The sequence below is a fragment of the Eptesicus fuscus genome, chromosome 2 (assembly GCF_027574615.1).
Source record: "Eptesicus fuscus isolate TK198812 chromosome 2, DD_ASM_mEF_20220401, whole genome shotgun sequence".
NCBI classification, from domain to species: Eukaryota; Metazoa; Chordata; class Mammalia; order Chiroptera; family Vespertilionidae; genus Eptesicus; species Eptesicus fuscus.
The window spans coordinates 83,544,626-83,564,993 of record NC_072474.1 but is presented as its reverse complement, the minus strand read 5'-3'; the positions used below and the strand labels follow the sequence as shown (position 1 = coordinate 83,564,993).

The 20,368-nt window shown below is 40.8% G+C and overlaps 2 protein-coding genes across 4 annotated transcripts in view; one reads left to right on the top strand and one right to left on the bottom strand.

Annotated features, from left to right (window-relative positions):
- The window catches only part of CRACD (capping protein inhibiting regulator of actin dynamics), a 67,349-nt gene extending 59,954 nt beyond the window's left edge, over nucleotides 1-7,395 (top strand). For 2 of the 3 annotated variants that reach the window (XM_054728898.1, XM_028143830.2), the window contains 3 exons: nucleotides 1,202-1,392; nucleotides 2,221-2,383; nucleotides 4,321-7,395. In XM_054728898.1, coding sequence (XP_054584873.1) covers nucleotides 1,202-1,392; nucleotides 2,221-2,383; nucleotides 4,321-4,481 — 515 coding nt within the window. In that variant the 3' untranslated portion in view covers nucleotides 4,482-7,395. Of the gene's footprint in view, nucleotides 1-1,201; nucleotides 1,393-2,220; nucleotides 2,384-3,785; nucleotides 3,844-4,320 lie in introns of all 3 variants that reach the window. The other variant, XM_054728906.1, reaches the window with a different exon arrangement.
- Nucleotides 7,396-9,126: 1,731 nt separating this feature from the next.
- The window catches only part of AASDH (aminoadipate-semialdehyde dehydrogenase), a 28,073-nt gene continuing 16,831 nt past the window's right edge, over nucleotides 9,127-20,368 (bottom strand). Inside the window, exons 11-14 of the mRNA XM_054728914.1 lie at nucleotides 19,270-20,065; nucleotides 12,687-12,809; nucleotides 12,060-12,191; nucleotides 9,127-9,226 (exon numbers count right to left, since the gene is read on the bottom strand). Of these exons, the coding sequence (XP_054584889.1) occupies nucleotides 9,204-9,226; nucleotides 12,060-12,191; nucleotides 12,687-12,809; nucleotides 19,270-20,065 (1,074 nt within the window). The 3' untranslated portion in view covers nucleotides 9,127-9,203. The remainder of the gene's footprint in view (nucleotides 9,227-12,059; nucleotides 12,192-12,686; nucleotides 12,810-19,269; nucleotides 20,066-20,368) is intronic.

The following is a 20,368-nucleotide window of genomic DNA, read 5'->3' as shown; positions in this document are numbered from 1 at the left end:
AAAATTATGGTTCCCGCTGGGTTCCTCAGAGCCCTGCTGCCCTCAGCAGCCCCCAGGGCAGAGCAGTGCCCCATTTTCCTCTTTAATACTTTGGGGTTCCACATAGGATATTGTTTGTAAGGGGAAAAGGTTTTTGCAAAAATCTTGAAAAGCAATAAATAAAAGAACACTGAATCAAATAACTCCCTGGGTCCCTTGTAGGTCTGAGGTTTTATGACACTGGAGATTTTTTTTTCTATTTTAGAGGGAAGAGAAAGGCTCTTGTTTCTGTTGATCAAAGATGTGACTTTCCTACCCAGTGGAGTCACTCAGGCATGAGCACGGAGTTTGTATTAGGAAGGGACAGTTGAACATTCAGTGGGCTGATTAATATGTCACAAGTTTTAGGGGCTGAGGTACTGAGATACGAGAACAAGTAATTTCACTGGATGCTGGCTTTTGTCTTTACTAATTCTGATCACAGTTCAAAGGTGTGTGTTGCAGGGGAGGGATTCCCACACCACCAAGCAATTCTCAGGCACCAGCTGGTGTGTTACAATTCAACTCAAGATGGTGTCCTATTCTACAGGTTAAGGGCTTAGTCCCATAAGGCTGTACCTTTAGATCTAGGTGCTTCTGATTGGTTAAAATCAGAGGTTCCCAGGAACCCCCTCCTTGGGTTTAATATTCTAGAGTGGCTCATGGAACTCAGAGAAACATTTGACTTACTAGATCATTGGTTTGTTATAAAAGGATATAACTCAGGAACAGCCAGGTGGAAGAGATGCATACAAGGACACAAGGTATGGGGAAAGAGCGGGGAGGTCCCATGCTCTCTGGGTGGCCAACCTCCCAGCACTTGCACCTCGTCACCAACCCAGAAGCTCTCCAAACCCTGACCTTTGGGGGTTTCTGGAGACTTCATTACACAGGCATGATTGGTTGTATTTTTGGCCATTGATTCAACCTCCAGGCTTCCCCCCTCCCAGGAGGTTGGGGGGTGAGATTGCAAGTTCCAATCCTCTGATCACTCAGTTGGTTCACCCAGCAACCAGCCCCCTCATCCTTAAGTGTGGTCCCTGAGTAGCCTCATTCACAGAACGTGAGACCCCTTTACGCTCTCATCACTTCGGAGCTCTGTGCCAGAAACAGGACGAAGACCAAATATATATTTCTTACTATAAATCACAATATCAGTCTTTTTTTTTTTCCTCCCCCACAGAAAAGCCGGTGCTTCAGAGCAGACACTCTTTAGATGGCTCCAAACTTGTGGAGAAAGTTGAAACCGCGCAGCCACTGTGGATAACGTTAGCCCTGCAAAAGCAGAAGGGGTTTCGGGAGCAGCAAGCTACTCGAGAGGAGAGGAAGCAGGCGAGGGAGGCCAAACAGGCAGAAAAGCTCTCCAAGGACAACGTGAGTAGCCTGGTCTTCAGGGGTTTTTGTTTGTTTGTTTTGTTTTTTGGTCTTCAGTTTTAACCTTGCCTTTCTGAGCTTGGCTCTCTTTTATGGTTGCAAGGATTTAAAAAAGGAAAAGAAAGCCCAGCCAGTGTGGCTCAGTGGTTGAATGTCCACCTATGAACCAGGAGGTCACGGTTCGATTCCCAGTCGGGACACATGCCAGGGTTTCAGGCTCGATCCCCAGTAAGGGGCAGCTGATTCTCATCATTGATGTTTCTATCTCTCTCTCCCTCTCAATTCCTCTCTGAAATCAATTTTAAAACAATTAAAAAAAAAAAAAAGGCTAACTGGGAGTGGTATAGAATATCTAGAAAGAGTAGAGCAATAAACAAATTAACCACCATTAGACAGGAAAGCATTTTCAGTCAGAAATTTTATTCAGTTCCCTTATGCTATTAAGGTAACTTGACTTGGCAGAATTCACAATGTAATTAGTAGCAACAGTCCATGCACACGACAGTTACGTGAGAAATATGAAAACGATTGTATTGGAACAGGGCTTTGGGAGGAAATCAGTCTCTCTCTTGACCCTGCTTTTATAGCTGACTTGACGGGGCAACTTTCGAGGACAGTTGCGCTCCCGCTTTGGGACATTTGTACTCAGCTGCTTCAGGATCGGGGCGGGGCCGGGGTTGAAGACACGTTGCTCCCAAGGGCACTCCAGCCGCTCCTTTGGGAGCAGAGGATGGTGCTGACCAGCAGAACCCCCGGGCCCTGTACTGTGAGGCTCTGCATGCACTCCGGTTGAAAACATTCCTTTCCTGACGTTCTCTGCCCACCCAGGTCAGTGTCGGTCCACAGCCAGGAAGCAGCAGTGTCTGCAGAGCTGGATCCCTGCTCAAGTCCACAGCTCAGCCGGAAGAGAAGAAGCCGGAGACAGCAGGGTCCAGGCTTGAGCGCAGAGAGCAGCTGAAAAAGGCCAACACCCTTCCCACATCTGTGACAGGTAGCGAGAGCAGGACCGTTTCTGTTTAACCTCAGTGACAGGTTTTTCTTCTTGGAGCATGCTTTGTTTCCTCAGGGGTAGTAACAGCACAGGCTGTTTCACCACCACACTCATACACTTTGACACGGATCATCCGCTCAGTGGTGTGACGGTCAGTGTTTGTTTAGCAATCAGTTAGGGAGCAGGAATCCTCTGATTTGTAGTATTTGCCATTTACTGTGGTGTAAATACTCCCACCATGGCCAGTTTCAACCTATCAATGTGGTCTGATAAATTTCTGAAGTTAACAAGGTGTGATATGCGCCATCTCCAATGCCCCACTGCCTGTAGCCCAACAAAACTAGGCTTATTAACTTGCTGTAGTAAGGGGAGACTACATATCATAAGGACCTCTAAACAAAGGAAGAGATACGATTCTAGTAGGATTTGGGGAAAAGGGTGAAGTTTAGGTAAAATTTAAGTGGAGCAGAGTTTTAATAGGCTTAAAGCAAAGTGAGGGTGTGGGGTGTACATGAAGGGGTTGGTATCAAGCCTGAGTTGAAAAGTGGACTCAGGGCCCTGTTTTCCTGGCACTACGAAGTTAAAATAAATGTGTGAAAGTTGTATCTGAAACCCCCATCTGGAGCTCTGTACCTGGGATGGAAACAGAAGCTGTGTTTGAGTCAGTGACCCAGGTGGCTGAGATGCTCCAAAGTGGGATGGTCCCTTCCATCAATACGATTTCACAGGGCAAGTGTCCGACCAGCTGTGACTTCAGAGAGCAGGGTTGTTTGGCTCAAAGTCCTGGATGTTAACTAACAACAGCAGTGTTCATACGTTCATGACACGTAAAAGATACCTACACATTTTTTTAAATTCCTTTATTCTAATAAAAGGTAAAATGATCCATAATGTTTCCAACTATGTGCTTATTACAAATCGCCTGGAGGAGGGATGAATCTAAACCAGTTTCCTCCAGGATTGACAGGGCATGTTGTGCACCCTGGGCAGCCCTGTTCCCAGGAGGGCATCTAACCTCCGGACCCAGGATTTTTGTACGCCTTGGTCACCTGCGTGCTGAGTTCTGGAAATGTAGAGCGGTCTCACCATTAAAGCTTTATTTACTATTCAGTGAGGAGAAAACAGTTTTTTTGAAAACCACTTTGGAGCACTGTACAATTTCTCAAGAACCTCCATGGGTATTACTTCATTAGGCTTTTATGCCCAGGAATTAAGGGCTCTATACGTTATATGAGTGTGTCAGAGAGAATTAGTTCAAAATAAAGTGAGAGCTCCAAGTCAGAGATTACACCTCTCTCTGCCCTGATTTCTTGGAAGCTCCACAGGGTTAGTGCAGTTCAGGTGGCTCCAGTTAAGGTAGCTAGCCTTTGTTCTGAAGTACTGTATTTGTCTTTTCCACCAGTAGTTCCTGAGTTCTGCTAAGGGTGGGAACCCTCACCTTAAGAAGCCTTTATGATGTGGTAAGAAAGCAATATGAGGCAAAGGGATTGCTAGACCAGGCTGAGAGTCCTAAGAGCTGGCAGGATCTGTGGGCCTGACGGGGGAAGGAACCCCGGCGTGCCTGGTGGAGGCGGGCACTTTTGACCTCACCAGCTTGATAAATTCAAACTGCTCGTTTGATCGTCTTCTTCATGACACTGATTGGCTATGTGACTAGAATCACAAAATTGACCTTTTAATTTTTATTATGCAGACCTAGCTTCTGTGCACAGAAAAAAAAAATGCTTCTAGAAATTATCTGAAATTAGAACTGACTGCACTGTGATCACTATAATGTTGCACGTTAACAGTTACAATCACATAGCTTGCTTTCTCTGATTCTCAACGAAGATGCCCAATGTCACTGAGCTTTCCTTTCTGAATCCCATTGTATGATGATACATCAAAGTGTGGCTCTGACTCATACCTTTCTCCTTTTCCTTCAAAATGCACCCCAGTGGAGATCTCTGATTCGCCTCCCCCAGCGCCACTGGTGAAAGAAGTCACAAAGAGGTTTTCCACCCCCGATGCTGCTCCCGTCTCAACAGAACCAGCCTGGCTGGCTTTGGCCAAAAGGAAAGCCAAGGCCTGGAGCGACTGCCCACAGATTATTAAGTAAAGAGTGACTCTTCTCCATTCCTACTCCCAGTTATTGGCTCCTCTCTTGTCCTTTTTATTTATTTTTTATATGAGGTAAAGAAACCAAGCTAGGGAAAAGAAGCATGTTTTATAGGCTCTAAAATAACGCTTAGAAACTGGACTGGTGGTGTTCCTTGTAAGAGTGTATTTGCACAACCCTAGGTCCTGGTGCCTTGAGCTCCTCCTAGTTCTAAAGAGAAAGTTCTGTCCGAGGGACCACAGGAAGCAAGATCTCCTGACTGAGAACTCCTCAGGAGCCTGCCACCCCATTCCACAGCCCTTCCACACACGGACGCCCGCACACCACTGAACATGTACTTTTGCCAATCTTTACAATGCTTTTTTGACTCTGTGCTCCAGTTTCTTTTATCCAAAACTTTTACCCTGCCATATTTAAGGATGTCTACCTTTTTCTACAGCAATGGTGAAAGGACCACAGGGGGAGAGAGATAAGAACCCTCATTCTCCTGAGTGCAGCCAGTAACTGAATTGCAAGTCACAGTCTGGCTCCCAAGTCTGTGCCCATGTCTGGTTTTCATGAATTTTCCCCAACCTGAACTAACACAGAAAGGGAATCCATCCACGCCTCTTCCACACTGTGGAGGCCCCATTACACCAGGACTCGCCTTCAGGACATGTTCAACATTTGGCTCCTAGGGAATGTTTTTATTTAATACGGTAAGAAAAGGAAACTACAACTTCTCTTTCTGTCTGAGACTCCCCATCTAGTGCAGTTGTTCTTAAGATGTCCAGGCTCCATCAGGCCTACTGTGAGGACAGGCTGGAAACGTATAAGCTGGCAAAACCCTTCAGATGAATTCTGATATATCCAAGGTTGAGAACCTTGGAATACATTGCTTCTGCTGTAATCTAGATTTTAAAACTCTGAGAGGGAGACTCATTGCACCCAAAGAAGCAAAAGTGAGATGGGAAAAATAATGAAACCATCCCTCCCTCCCGCAGCTGTTTAGTTAGCAGGAAGAAAAGATGTGGAGCCTTTGTACTAAGGATCTCCTGTGGGAAGTTTCCTTCTTTACCATAACTGACTATTTCATATTCAGAGTCAAATATTCAACAGCATTCATCATTCAGAGCATTCACCTTGCTACCTTTAAAAAACATCTCAGAGTTTTAAGTGGCCTTGTTATTATACACACGTGATACAAAGAAGGGACCTGGCTATTTAAAAGCCACATATATTCACTATTTCCCTAAATTTGCTTTACATGAAACATAGACATACAGCAAACCCACACATTGCTGCTGCTGATTTTACATTTCGTGGTGTTGGCACATTCCCATTTTCTTAGCTCCTGACTCCCAAGTATAAGTACAGACCTTCTGCCCAGTGCAAGGAAAATTACATCCTTTTTTCCTCTCCTACAAAAAACCGCATTTTATTATTATGCATCATTATTTTCCTTTATGCTCACTCAACAAGCAATGTGCTATTATTCTGTGCTGTTATTCTACCATTTACCTTAAAGAAAGGATGACTGGCAGTTATTTACCATATAGAAGGCATTTTCTTTCTGGAGACGATGGCTCGGCCTTATGGTAGCTGCTGGCATGTGTGGTCATAAGGATAGCTGTACTCTTGCAAGTAGGATTTAATATTATATATATACTAGTATACTGGACCTTCAGACTGTTAAGAATCAATGGAACTTTATAATTTTTGTATTGCTATGGGAAGCACTATTCCACTGCACGTTTTTCCAGCTGATGTTCATTTCTAAATCAAATATGTAGACATTTGTTAGTTTCAATGACTTCCTCATTAATACAACACTTTTTAATAGTTTTTTCACCCAAGTCCTGGAATTTTAGTGCTACAGTAATTCTTCTGAATTGACGTTTTCTATCATCTTATCAGTTTGGGATGTCACAGTAATGGCAGAGAGCAAGCGAAGAAATCAGATTAACCAAGAATGGTAGATGAGTGCACTCTGTACTGGCTCACTTACCATAAATCCCATTCGAACTAGGAGAAATACCTCAGTTTAAAAGTTTCCTTCAAAATCTTTAAAAGAAGAGTATACTGAGGAAAGCACAGTCACAGCATTTACTTCCAACAACTTCTAAAGGCTATATGTTTAATATTTCATGTAAAAATTACTCCAAATTTGCACTAAATACCAATGAAGTGTTATTATGTTTTAATTGTGTTGCAGTCTTTCAACAAACTAGGGGGGAAATTCTGTAAAAACATAAAAAATTCAAGACTTTTTAAAAAATCCTATTGCTATGTTAAATACACAGGTGGTTTTTTGTTTATTTGTTTTTAATTAAAACAAACACACTTCCCTTGGCAAGGTTATAGATTAACCTCTGTTCATAGACATATATATATATATATATATAACTAGAGTTTTTTGTTTACTTTTTAAATTTTTCAAGTGCAATTGTTTCTTATACATTAATTACTATTAAATTATCATTTTAGCCAGTTATCAGCAAATTGTAGTATGTATTGTCTCTTCTTGTGACGTTTAGTTTAATTGCTTATTTTAAAGCAGAAATATTAGAGTTACAAGTGTCTTGCAATATTTTTACCAACAATAAAATTAAGTAGAGGCTTAACCATGAAAATACCTTAGTGTGATTTTAATATTATTTTTAAATTTTGGTTGTATAAAGGTTTAATGTAAAATGTCCATTATTGAAGGAAAATGATCTTTCAATAAAAAAAATCCACAAGATCTTTAGCACCAACAGAATTTCCTTTTCAAGTTTATGTTTTTACTAATTTCAAGCAAGCTCATATTTACATAGCTTTTGTTGCAAAAGAAATACTTCAAGGCATTTTATATGGTACCTTATTATATTTTTTACTAGGTGTTTTTGGAGAAAACTAATGAATAGGGTCAACTAAATGTTTATCTTAATCCTCAGTTGGAATCAAATGGTCTGTGTCTCAGACAATATGATCCTACAACCTCCTTACTCAGAGTGTGGGTGATGGAACAGCAGCATGTTTCAAAGCTGAATACACGTGAAAAACACAGCATAGGGCCCCAGGCCAGAGCTACTGACCCACATGGCTGGACTAGGTCGAAGTGAGAGGTGTGAGTGAGGTATTTGCCTTGGTGCAAAAAAACTCAAGATAAATACTGCTTTGGAGGTGAGTCCAAGATGGTATAAGAGGTTGCAGAATTGGTGAGCGCCATTGTTTACATTTCTCCTGCACTTGGATGGCGGGCAGGAGTCCTATCCAGGTTCTCTGGCTGACCAGCAGGGCCGTGTTCACAGGTCCCCAGCACCCTTCCAGCAGGATCAGGAGGGTGCCATAGCCCGCACACAGGAGGCCCCTGCACCTGCAGATTGACACTTAAACTCTAAAAAAGAACCACATAGGCTCTCGCCGTCCCTCCCTCTCCCTCTCCCCCAGAGCGGGTGCTCAAATCTCATCACATGTACTTTCCTAAGCTCCAAGGGCCCGTCTCTTGCCTCTGTAACTTGTTTCCTTAGCCCATTTCTTCTACAGCTCACTTTTACTACCTCTATAACTTTCTAAATAAACTTTCTCATAATTTTTTTAATGTGATACATATATACAATGGACTACTACTCAGCCATAAAAAAGATGAAATACTGCCATTTGACCTAACGTGGATGAATCTTGAGAGAATCATGCTAAGTGAAATAAATCAGATGGAAAAAGACAAGAACTGTATGATTTCACTTGTATGGGGGATATAAAACCAAAAGCAATAAATGAACAAACAAACTTACAGATACAGACAACAGAATGGTGGTTACCAAAGTGGAAGGGGGTGGGGGGAAAATGAAGAGGGTAAAGGTGGTCAAATATATGGTGACAGAAAGAGACTAGACTTCAGGTGGTGAGCACACAATAGAATATGCAGATGTCATAAAGTTGTACACCTAAAATTTATATAAGGTTATTAACCAATGCTATCCCAATAAATTTTATTTTGAAAATTTAAATTACTCAATAAGGAACCTAATTTGATGAATAACTCCTACCTTTAAAAATCATGTTATGAATCTCAGTATAAATGAGTGAATGGTATATTACCTCACAGATTAAGTTTTTAAGCCACTAAGTATATTCTGATCTTGTTTTCCAGAGGTCTTCTATAAAAAAAAAAAAAAATACCTGTAGCGTAATTTATTGATGTTTTGTTTTATAACTCCTTTTCAAGTATTGTTGCTCCTACAGGAAATAAAATATGGTTGTTCTCCAATAAAGTGTAATAGACAAGTTTCTTAAACAAAATATAATCTTTATCATAAAATAAGACCATCCACATGCTTTATAATGGTAAATATTTTTAAACATCTCAGATATATTCTAATAAAGACTGTACTTGATTATTTTTTATTGCTACCCAATAAGTCTAGACAATAAACATAATTATTTCTACATCCAATAATAAGCATTGATTCCCAAACCACAGGAGAAGAGAATACCTCTCCAGGAAGTTCATATATACTTTGCAATTGTCCACTCTTAGATTCCAAGATCCATAGTTTTCCATCAGTAGATGCTGCTGCCAGCAACATTTCATTGCTATACTTGTTATGGAAAGCAAATGGTGTTGAATATACCCTTGAGGTAGTTTCAAATTTCCATTGGAGATGACCTTTCATAGTACAACAGTAGATAAAGCAATCATGGGAACCAAAAAATATTTCTTGCTCTGATGTGGAAGGACATGGGGATGAAAAGATGGGTTCACTGGTAGAGAATTGCCAAACCTGAAGGGTTATAACAGCAGAAATAATTAATTCATCTCATTTCAACAATTCTGTATATTAAATCTTTATGAAATTCTCAATTAAAATGTAAGAGATGTAGGCTATTGAATGATAACTACACAGAAAAAAAATGGCTTTTTCTGAAAAGTGGACCCTCAGATTTGACCTCTGTCCCAGTGGTAAAATCTAGCACAAAATATCGAAGTATCCTTATTACATGAGTCATTGCTATGCATAATATGAAATAATTTGAACCCCATTCAAAAGTTATTACTAGTATGTTCTGAGACACTGAGTTCAAAAATAAAACTGCAATGAGTTTTCAATGTGTCTTATCAAAAACTGTATCATATTGTTAGTCTCCTGATGTAGGGAGAAGGAAGGAAGTGGACTGAAAAGAAGAGTTCATGTTCAATAATTAAAGCTTTAAAACAAGAAGCTATGAGACATGTGTCTGACCTGTAGATATCTACTATTTACTTATTTCAAAGTTACTAAAATCTGTTGGCCAATATCTATATATATAAAAGCCTAAGAGACCGAATGATCCGAACAACCAGAACGACCGGTTGACCAGTCACTATGACACACACTGACCACCAGGGGGCAGATGCTCAACGCAGGAGCTACCCCCTGGTGGTCAGTGCACTCCCACAGCCAACCTCCCGCGGCCCCTCCCCCTAGCCGGCCAACCTCCCCAATCCCTCCCTGTGGTTGGCCAACCTCCCACAGTCCCTCCCCCTGGTTGGCCACCCGATGACCCCGATGGGGGCCGGCTGGCCAACCTCCTGCAGTCCCTCCGCCTGGCCAGCCAACCTCCTGCGGTCCCTTCCTACAGCGGTCCAGCCCCGATGATCCTGATGGGGGCTGGCCAGCCAACCTCCTGTGGCCCCTCCCCCCAGCCAGCAGGCCCCCATCACCCTGATTGGAACCTCCCGTGGCCCCTCCCCCCCACCACCACCACCTCCAGCCAACCTCCCGCAGCCCCTCCCTCTGGCAGGCCAACTTCCCACCGCCCTGATCGGTCCGATCACTGGCCAGGCTTAGGGACCCCACCCACACGAATTTGTGCACTGGGCCTCTAGTTTTGAAGAAAAGGCATGAGTCTAAGATAGTGTTTACAAATGCACAGTTAATAGCAGCATAATAATAATAAAGAATGGGCATATTAATGAAATCCTATATAATAAAAGCCCAGTGACCTAAATGGCAGAACAACCAGAGACCAGAACTACCAGCCCCTCGCCCCGGCTGGTCCCACCCCCCAGCAGAGACCCCACCCCGATTGGGGGCGTGGCCAGCCTACAAACCCCCGGCGGCCCCTCACCCCAGCTGGCCCCACCCTCCAGTAGGGACACCCCCACCCAGATCGGGGGTGTGGCCGGCCTGCAAACCACCCGTGGCCCAAGCCCCCAGCTGGCCCTGCCCCCCAGTGGGGACTCCCACCCAGATCTGGGGCCCCCATCAGGGCAGGTCAGCTGGCCCCGACCCGCGCACCAGGCCTCTATCCTATATAATAAAAGGGCAATATGTAAATTGTTACTAATGGCAGAATGACCAGAACGACCACTGGACCAGTTACTATGAGGCATAATGACCACCTCTTGGTCCCTTTCCCCAGCTGGCAGGCTCTGATCGCCTGATGGCAAACGGGGAACCGGGGTTGGGTGGTGGGGGATGCAGGCAGCACCAGGCCAAGGCCCCCACCCCGCCGGTTGCCCCACATACTGAGGGTGACCCGCGGGGGGGCAGGGCCCGCGAGCAGGCAAGAACAGCCGATCTCTCAGTCCCTTCCCCGGCAGCTGGGAAGATGGCCCTGATCGCAGGTCAGGCCCAGGCGCCAGGCCTCTAGTATGATTTGTAATCTCAGTTCTGTGCCTGACCTGGACAAAGTCACGTTAACCTTTCTCAGGTTCGTCCAAACAAACGGGAATAATAGCATTTGCCTCTTCTCACTTCTTAGGAATATATACAAACTACTTTGTAAATAAAAACATTATGTGAACAAAATAAAAGATTTTAAAAAGTAACTGTCACACAGAGCAAAAGAATCTGCTAGGCAAGGAGGGGTGAGTGAAGAGCACACAGAATCGACTCTAGCCATCAATGGGCTCACTCGTGTTGGAGCTAGTGCCCTCTCAAACCGACAAAGCAGTCCCCCAAATCAAAACCACAGCTGCAGTTGTGCCAAAATGACAGTCACTTGCAGGTACCTAAAGGAGTGGAGATACTGCTCCCAACAAAAGATCTAATATACGGGGACCCAGAAGGAGCCTGCCCTGCTAGTCATGACGTTGAATATGGGATCCCCATACAAGGCAATGAGGGTTACACAAGAGATTTTGGTTTTCATAGAAAAAGGGACTTCTTAAATTTTCGTAACCTCAATAGAAGTTATAATAAAACTGGTTTCAAGCTGCAAATTTTTAAAAACTGGGAGGAGGGGAATAGCACAAGTGTAACAACGTTTGGATAGAATCTTTGAGATCTATTGCACCAATTCACAAATTAAGAAACGTATGACTTGGCCAGAGTGGCGCAGTTGGTTGAGCATCGTCCTGTGCACATAGCTGGGTGTGGGTTTGATCCCCAGTCTGGCACATATGGTAAGGCAACCAATTAATGTTTCCCTCTCACATGGATCTCTGTTTCTCTAGCATGTCCTCAGGCGAGGATTCAAAAAGAAAGAAAGAAAAGAAAGAAACCCATGGCCTGACAAAACAGAACTAGTTTTTAACATGAATTGAATAATGACATTTAAAATTTTACTTCAGTTGTCACCAACTACTATTCCTTTGAGAAAGATACATAAAATAGAACCAGGAAAATTTACCTGTTCTCCAAAGTGAGTAAAGCAAAGTAAATTCCCATCTACACAGCCAACACAAACATACTGCAGGCAACACCTTGGGGAAGAGAAGAGTGGTTTTCCACAGCAATGTTTCCAAACTGCATTTCCAGTGGCCTGTCAGGGACAAAAAGCAATTCATAGCATTTCAATCTTTCTAATCAATTACCCTGTATAAAACAAACTCATAAATCTCTAGGAGGCAAAGCTAGAAAACATCAGAAAATGCTCTAATGACATGCTGATATAAAAGAGGCTAGTACACATTTACACAGCTATAAAATCAATCAATGCTATCTATGAGAGCTAAGATAAAAACCTGCACTAAAGCCAGGAAAGAAATAACTAGCACATATCTATCCTTAGGCCATCCTAACTTCTAATGTGAATGAGAAAATCCTGTCAATTTAAAAAATAGATAAAAGACATGCACAGATCTTAGTTGATTTCTGTCAGCTTTCTAGACTTCATGTCATTCTTAATGAGTTCTGGTTTAGTGATATCTGGGCTTTGGCTAACCAAAACTACCTCAATTTTCATAATTCAAAATAAAAATAAAGAATATTAAAGAAAAATAGGTAATAAAATCAATATAAATTATTTTATGCCTACAGGATTTACAGCCAGTAAAAGTCCTCCCAGTGTAGCAAAATACAAGTGATACGGAATCAAGTTCAAACAAGGCGAAGAAAAGATAGTTCCTCCACATTTTAACTTCCACACACACTTCTTTTCCTGCAAATAAGGAAGCAAATTAATTGGTTTCTGCGGGTGGTTAACAAATTCACATATCCCATCTATTATATGCTTTATCTATTTAACTAAGTTTTTATTTTTATTATTTTTTAATCCTTACCGAGGATATTTTTTCCATTGATTTTTAGAGAGAGTGGAAGGGAGAATGGGAGGCAGGGAGAAAGAAACATCGATGTGAGAGAGACACATCAATTGGTTGCCCATGGGCCAGAGATCGAACCTGAAACCCAGATATGTGTCCTTGACTGGGAATTGAACCTGCAACCCTTCGGTTTGTGGGCCAAAGTTCTAATCACTCAGCAACACCAGCCAGGGCAAGTTTTTATTTTTAATATAAAAGTAATACATGCTTACTGTGGCAAATCAAGTTAGTATAAAGATCAACAGTATAAATGCTGTTAACAGTTCAGCATTTTCCCTTTGATTTTTTTGACACACACACACACACACACACACACACACACACAATTTAGGATAGTTGAGATCATTTGGAATATACACTTGGTATCTAATTTTTTCTCTTTAAATTTACTTTAATGCACAATATTCCATATAAAAATAAAATTATTTATCTTACTACCTTACCATTAAAAAGTGTTTGGAATTAATTTCTTGTCATTATAAACAACCTGGAAATAGACATCATGATGCACATATTCCCGATTATTTTTTTTTTATTGTCTAAAGTTTTACATGTCTCCTTTTTCCCCAATTGACTTCCCCCCTCCCCCGCCCCAGCCATTTCTATCCAGGGCAAGGCCCTACCGCCCCAGTGTCTGTGTCCATTGGTTATGCTAATATGCATGCATACAGGTCCTTTAGTTGCTCTCTAACCCCCACTCCCCTACCATTTGTCTCTAGATCAATCTATTCTTGTTCATCAAATTATATTGATCATTATATCCCACATGAGTGAGATCATGTGATATTTATCTTTCTCTGACTGGCTTATTTTGCTTAGCATAATGCTCTCCAGTTCCATCCATGTTGTTGCAAATGGTAAAAGTTCCTTCTTTTTTATAGCGGCGTAGTATTCCATTGTGTAGATGTACCACTGTTTTTAATCCACTCATCTGCTGATGGGCACTTAGGCTGTTTCCAAATCTTTAGCTATTGTAAATTGTGCTGCTATGAACATAGGGGTCATGTTTCTGATTATTTTGCCAGGATAGATTCCCAGGAGAGTTTTACTGAATCAAAGGATATGAAATTGTTACCTATGGCCAAATTGTTCTCCTCAGAGGCTTTCACTAGTCACAACCTCAGCATTAATGCTATCATTCTAATCTAATACCATTTATTTCTCTCATCATTTTTAATTTTCATTCCTTTGATCATTAAAGGATTTAAATATTTAAATACATTTACTAGCCATTTCTTCTTTGGAGTCCCCTATTTCCCTATCTGGGTCTTTTCTTATAAATTTGTATTTGCTCTTTATTTTCATTCATACTTATAAATATAAATTAGTTTTATCTGTCACATTTGTTTCCATCCCCCCCCCCAACTTACTACTTTTAAATTGTATAATTCTAAATTTTTAAATATTTTTATGTAATCAGGTCTTATTGATATTTTCCTTTGTAACTCTTTTCTATTGTCAAGATGATGATCCCAAGTTCTTTATATTTCAGAACTCTGAGTAGCAAAAGGATTTGTGAAAATTAGGTAAGAGAGTTTTAAGGTATGACTGTTATTAACTCTTTATTCTTTTAAGACCACAATGCTAAACTTGGAAAATAGTTAACACCTGCTCCCTTAGTCAAGAGCACCTGACAGTTTGACACTCTTCCTCATATGAAACTGATGAGGCAAATCCTTACATAAATATCCAAAGCATATGCATGCTGGTCATGAGAGCCAAAGTAAAGGAATCCTGTGGTTGGATCCATGGTTGCCGAGCTTTTGACAGCATCCTCAGTAGTAAACGTCCAGTGTTTTTCTCCATTATTACTTTTTAGGACATAAACTAACCCATTATAACAGCCTGTTGGGAAACAAAATGTAAAAGATGGGATTTAGACAGCCCACTGGAAAGTATTTCTTTAGCCTAAATCATGGCAATTTGTATTAGATACTCTTCATGTGTACTTGGGGTCTATGTTTAGCTCAGATTTAAATTTCAGCAATGTAAGGCGGAAACACCGAACAGTAATCACTTGTGTAAAATACCATTTAGTAGGTACACCTTTTAAAAATAATATATACATTTTTTTATTTTAGAGAGGATAGGAGAGGGAGAGGAAGAGAAACATTGATTGGTTGTCTTTGTGCCCTGACCTGGGCCTGAACCCGCAACCCAGGTTGTGCTGTGACTGGGAATCGAACCAGCAACTTTTCAGTACGTGATGACACTCAACTAACTGAAGCACTCTGGCAGAGTGGCACCTTATTATTAGGTGCTTCACCACTAATGAAACAATGAAGCATGCTGCAGTGGAGAGAGGCTTGACGGACCGACTCAAATCCTGTCATGGACATCCTTGAGCAAATTACCCAGTATCGCTGAGCCTCAGATTATTTTTCTGCTGAATTTGTATACGTCTACTCCCAGGGTTATTGTGACAATTAAGATAATATAATGTGAATAAACACCCAGTGCAAAGATGTTCAAAAAATGCTAACATTAACAATAGCCAAAGTTTACTGAGCTTTTACCTTGTGAAGGGTGCTATTCTAAAAATTTTACATCTATTAACTCATGTAATTCTCACAATGAAGCAAGGGCTATTATATCTACATTTTATAGATGACAAAATTGAAGCACAGAAATGAAGTTACCAGGGCAGAACTACTCAGCTAATATATGGGAGAGATTTTGAACCTAAGAAATCCATCTCCCGAGCCTGTGCTCCTAACAGCAACACCAGACTGCTTTGCCCAAACTGCTGATATGGATGAGAATATAGGGCAGGTGTCCCTGACTTGGTGTTGCCAAAATAACCTAGGTGGAAGTATGGGTAGTCAAAATCTACAAAGAAAGATCACTCAGGTTTCCATTGGGCACTGGCTCATCACTCTCTAGAATCTAGATGGTTCTGCCTATGGGTTTAACCACTGCTGCTTACTTGAGGCCCAATTTCCAGAACACTTGCTGTGCTGGTTTTGTTGTTGTTGTTTTTCTGGCAATTACTGCTTGCTCAAGAGAGTGGTCTGCTTAGTGATGGTGAAGAGAAATGTCCTATATATAGTAGGACACCTAAGGACTCAGCAAGGTAATAAAAATGTCTTTCAGTTCAGTTCAATTCCAGAAGAAAATTTTGTGACCTTGGGTTAGGTGAAGATTTCTTAGATATGACATCAAAAGCATGAGCCATAAAAGGAAAAAATGATAAACTGAACTTTATTAAAGTTAAGAATTTCTCTTCAAAAGACACTATGTTAAGAGAATGAAAAAGAAGCCACAGACTGGGAAAAAAAATGCAAAACATCTGATAAATATATATCCAGAATACATAAAGAATTCTCAAAACCCACTAAGTAAACAAACATAACAAATTAAAAATGGGTAAAAGATGTGGACAGACACTTAATAAGATATATAGATGGCAAGTAAGCTTCTAAAAAGAGTGGCAGCATTATTAGTCACAAGGGAAATGCAAATTTAAAGCACAGTAAAATACCAGCACATAAATACCTGAATGAAAAAACTTTTAAAAACTTCATCAATGTGGACTACAGCTGCTGGAGCTTTCCAGAGGCCATGCCACTGCGCCCCTCTGGAGCCAGCGCCACCAAGGACCCCCCCCCCCCCCAGCACTGGAACTGCTGCACAGGCACCCCCTTGGAGCTGGTGTCCCCGGGACTGACTTCCCATATGACCCTGGACCCAACACCAGACTCGACACAACAGTGCACCTCACCGAGCCAGTGCCCTCTTACCGACACACAAGTTAAGATCTTTCTCTAAAGAAGGCAGTCCATAAAGTCTGGAAGACGTGGCTACTTCTTCCAGTGTGAAGACATCAATGCAAGACTACAAGGAACATGAAATATCGAGGAAACATGATACCACCAAAGGAACATAATAAATTTATAGTGACTGACACAAGAGAAGTGGAAATCTATGAGATCTTTGACAAAGAATTCAAAGCAATTGTTTTTAAAAAGCTCAGAGAGCTACAAAAGAATACAGATAATTCAATGAAATTAGGAAAACGATACATGAACAATAAGCAAATAACCCAAGTAAAAAATGGGCTAAGAACCTGAACAGACTTCACAAAAGAAGACATAGAAATGCCTAACAGGTATATGAAAAGGTGGTAACATCACTATCATCAGAGAAATGAAAATAAAACCACAATGAGATATCACCGCATACCTATCAGGGTGGCTACAACGTTTTTAAAAAAATATTATTAAACTGACAATACCAAGTGCTGACAAGGATGTGGAGCAACTGGACTTCTCATACATTGATGGTAGGAAGGCAAAGTGGTTCAATCACTTTGGAAAATAATTTGGTCGTTTCTATAAATTAAAACCTACATTTACCATACAACCTCCCCCTCCTAGGTACTGACCCAAGTGAAACAAAAACTTATATTCACACAAAATTCTGTTCACAAATGCTTATTGTAATTATTCATAATTACTAAAAACTGGAAATAACCCAAATGTGAATGGATACACAAACTGTGGTACATCCATACAATGAAATAGTCAACAAAAAAGAAACTATTTATACATACAACTAGAGGCCCGATGCACAAAATTCGTGCAAGGGGCTCAGCCCCCGCAGCCGTGGTGGCTGCCTCTGCCTTGGCCTCCGCCACCACAGCTTCATCCAGAAGGTCGTCCAGTCTAATTAATATATTATGCTTTTATTATTATAGATAACATGGATGAATCTCCAACACATTGTACTCAGTAAGAGAAGTCAGACTCAAAAGTTACATAATGTATGATTTCATTTATATGACTTTCTGGAAAAAGCAAAACCAGAGGGACAGAAAACAAATCAGTAGTTACCTGGGGGTTAGGGGTAGCAGGAAAGAGGACTACCAAGTGACACCGAATTTTTGGAGTAATGAACTCTTGACAGTGGTAATGATTACAGGAAGGTATGCATTTGTCAAAACACAAAACTATATACTAAAAAGGGTGAGTTTTACTGTATATAAATTATACATTAATTTTTAAAATGGTTAAAGTATTAAGTGACCACCATGTGCCATAAGCTCTGAGTCTAGACACTTGGGATGCAAACAGGAACTTCAATGAGCTGACTTACATGCATGGGGATTACTCATGATCATTCACGTGTGTAATTCAACATTTCCTGTAGCATAATTTTCAAAAAGTAGATGTTCAAAAGGGAAGGATGAAATGCAGATTCAAGTAGATCCCAGCTAGGAGAACACAAGTAGGGGAGATATATTTCTAAGCACTTAGTCTGAACAGATTCAAAAACTACATAAAGTGAAACCTAATGTAGTTTGGGGAATAAAAAGGAGAGGCATTACACTTAGACCCTCATATTCCTAGTAGAGTAAAAGTCACCCATACTTTAATGAAACTGGGTAGCAGTAAACACTTAATGAGCACTTAGTCTGTGCCTACCCATGTACTAAGAGATTCATAAGCAATTATGTCATTTACTCTTATCAAAAGCTCCATAATGACTGTGGTAGTTTTAAAATTTGTCCACAAATTATTTGATACTCTCCCTTTAAGAGCTTAATCTCCCAACCTCCCCCACACCTCTGAGGGTGGATTAGACTTAATGATGCACTTCTAACGAACAGAATAAAGCAAAAATGATGATACGCAACTTTGGAGACTAAGTCATAAAAGTACAGCATTCCTCCTCATTCTCTCTTGGATCACTCACTCTGAGGGAAGTTAGCTGCCATGTTATGGGGTATTCAAGCAGCCTATGGAAAGGACCATGTGTCCAGAAACTGAAAGCTTCCTGCCAAAATCCAACAAAGAACTAACACCTCCTGTTAGCATCAATGTGAGTGAGCAGACTTTCCAGCCCAAGTCAAGCCTTCAGATGGCTGCAGCCGTATGAGACCCTGAGCTGGAATTTCCAGCCAAGCCCCTCCTACATTCCTGACCCACAAAAACTGTGAGAGTCAATAAATATTAGTTACTCTAAACCATTAAGTTTTGAGATAACTTGTGATACAGCAACATGTTTTATTTATTACGCCCATAAACTCAAGAGAAAACTGAAGTTCTAAGAGGTTCAGCAACTTGTCAAAGGTCACAGAGCTGGTAACAGCTTTACAGCTAGGTTCAAATCCAGGGACTCTGATCCCATGCCCCACTCTGTGAGAATCAGCACATGGTGAACTATTCTTCTTTGACAACAACTAAATCCCCCATACACAAGTTTTTGTTTAATTATTTGTTAGTCCTAACTAGTAGTATCATATGGGAATTAAATTTAACTCTATAAACCTCAAATTCAGAGACTTACCCAACTTACCTACTACAATAAAGTTTCCACACTTAGATACACATGCTGAGGATTCAATTCGATCTCCCAAAAGCTGTTCCCATTTCACCTTCCCAGAGTAAAGGTCAACTGCCGTCATTCTGTGAGAATGGGAGCCAATGTACACAGTTGCAGATGACTTATTAACAGCTGGTATTACGACAAGAGGAGAAGCATCTACACATTTGCCTGTGTCTGCCCTCCACCTGACACGTAATTCCATTGTCTCAGCCCTTATCACAGATGTCCCATCTTCACAAACTTTTTCAACATAGGTTGAATCTTTTGACTTCCCAAGAAGAGCTGGAGGATTTAAGCTTTTCACTTTTTTAATAGCAGTCTGTGAAATTAAATCAGAAGAACAGGCTGAAGGGCAATGTTTTAACTTAGTTAAAAACCTAGTAGCATTCATAGACAAAATCTGACTCCCTCTGCTCAGTGCAATAAAAGCATTTATCCCGTTGTCTAAATTTAAAGGCATGTCTGATTTCTGAGGTAAAGATTTTCCACTGGTTTCCTCTTGATTAACGTTGCTGAATTTTCTTTTAGTGGCATAATTCTCACAAAATGTCAGATCTTCATCTGGAAACACTGTCTGAAGGATGTGACTATAAATCTCTAAAATGGATTTGCTAAGGATAATTTCCAGGAGCCCAGGTACTGATGTGCCAACAAGTTTTTCAATCTCATTGAGGAGCCGTATGGACTTCAAGGAATCTCCACCACTATTTAAGAAGAGTGACTCATCAGGAACCTTCAAAGGATCTTCTGAGAGACTCAGAATAGACTACAAATGAGAGAAGGGAGAAATATGGTGAAATAAAGGACAAAAACCAAAAGAATTCAACATTCACAGGTATATATAGATAGTATCTACATTAATGAAATGAATATGACACACAAAATATTTTTAATAATTAAAATAAAATTTAACATTTTCTTTATAGTAAAGAAGACCATATTTATGCTACCAATTTTGTCACAAACTCACTCTAAAACTTCAAATTACACTTCCCTTTGAGCAGTTTTCCTAACCATAAAATAGGGAGTAGAATTATAAAAACATCTGATTCACTAGTCATAAAATTAC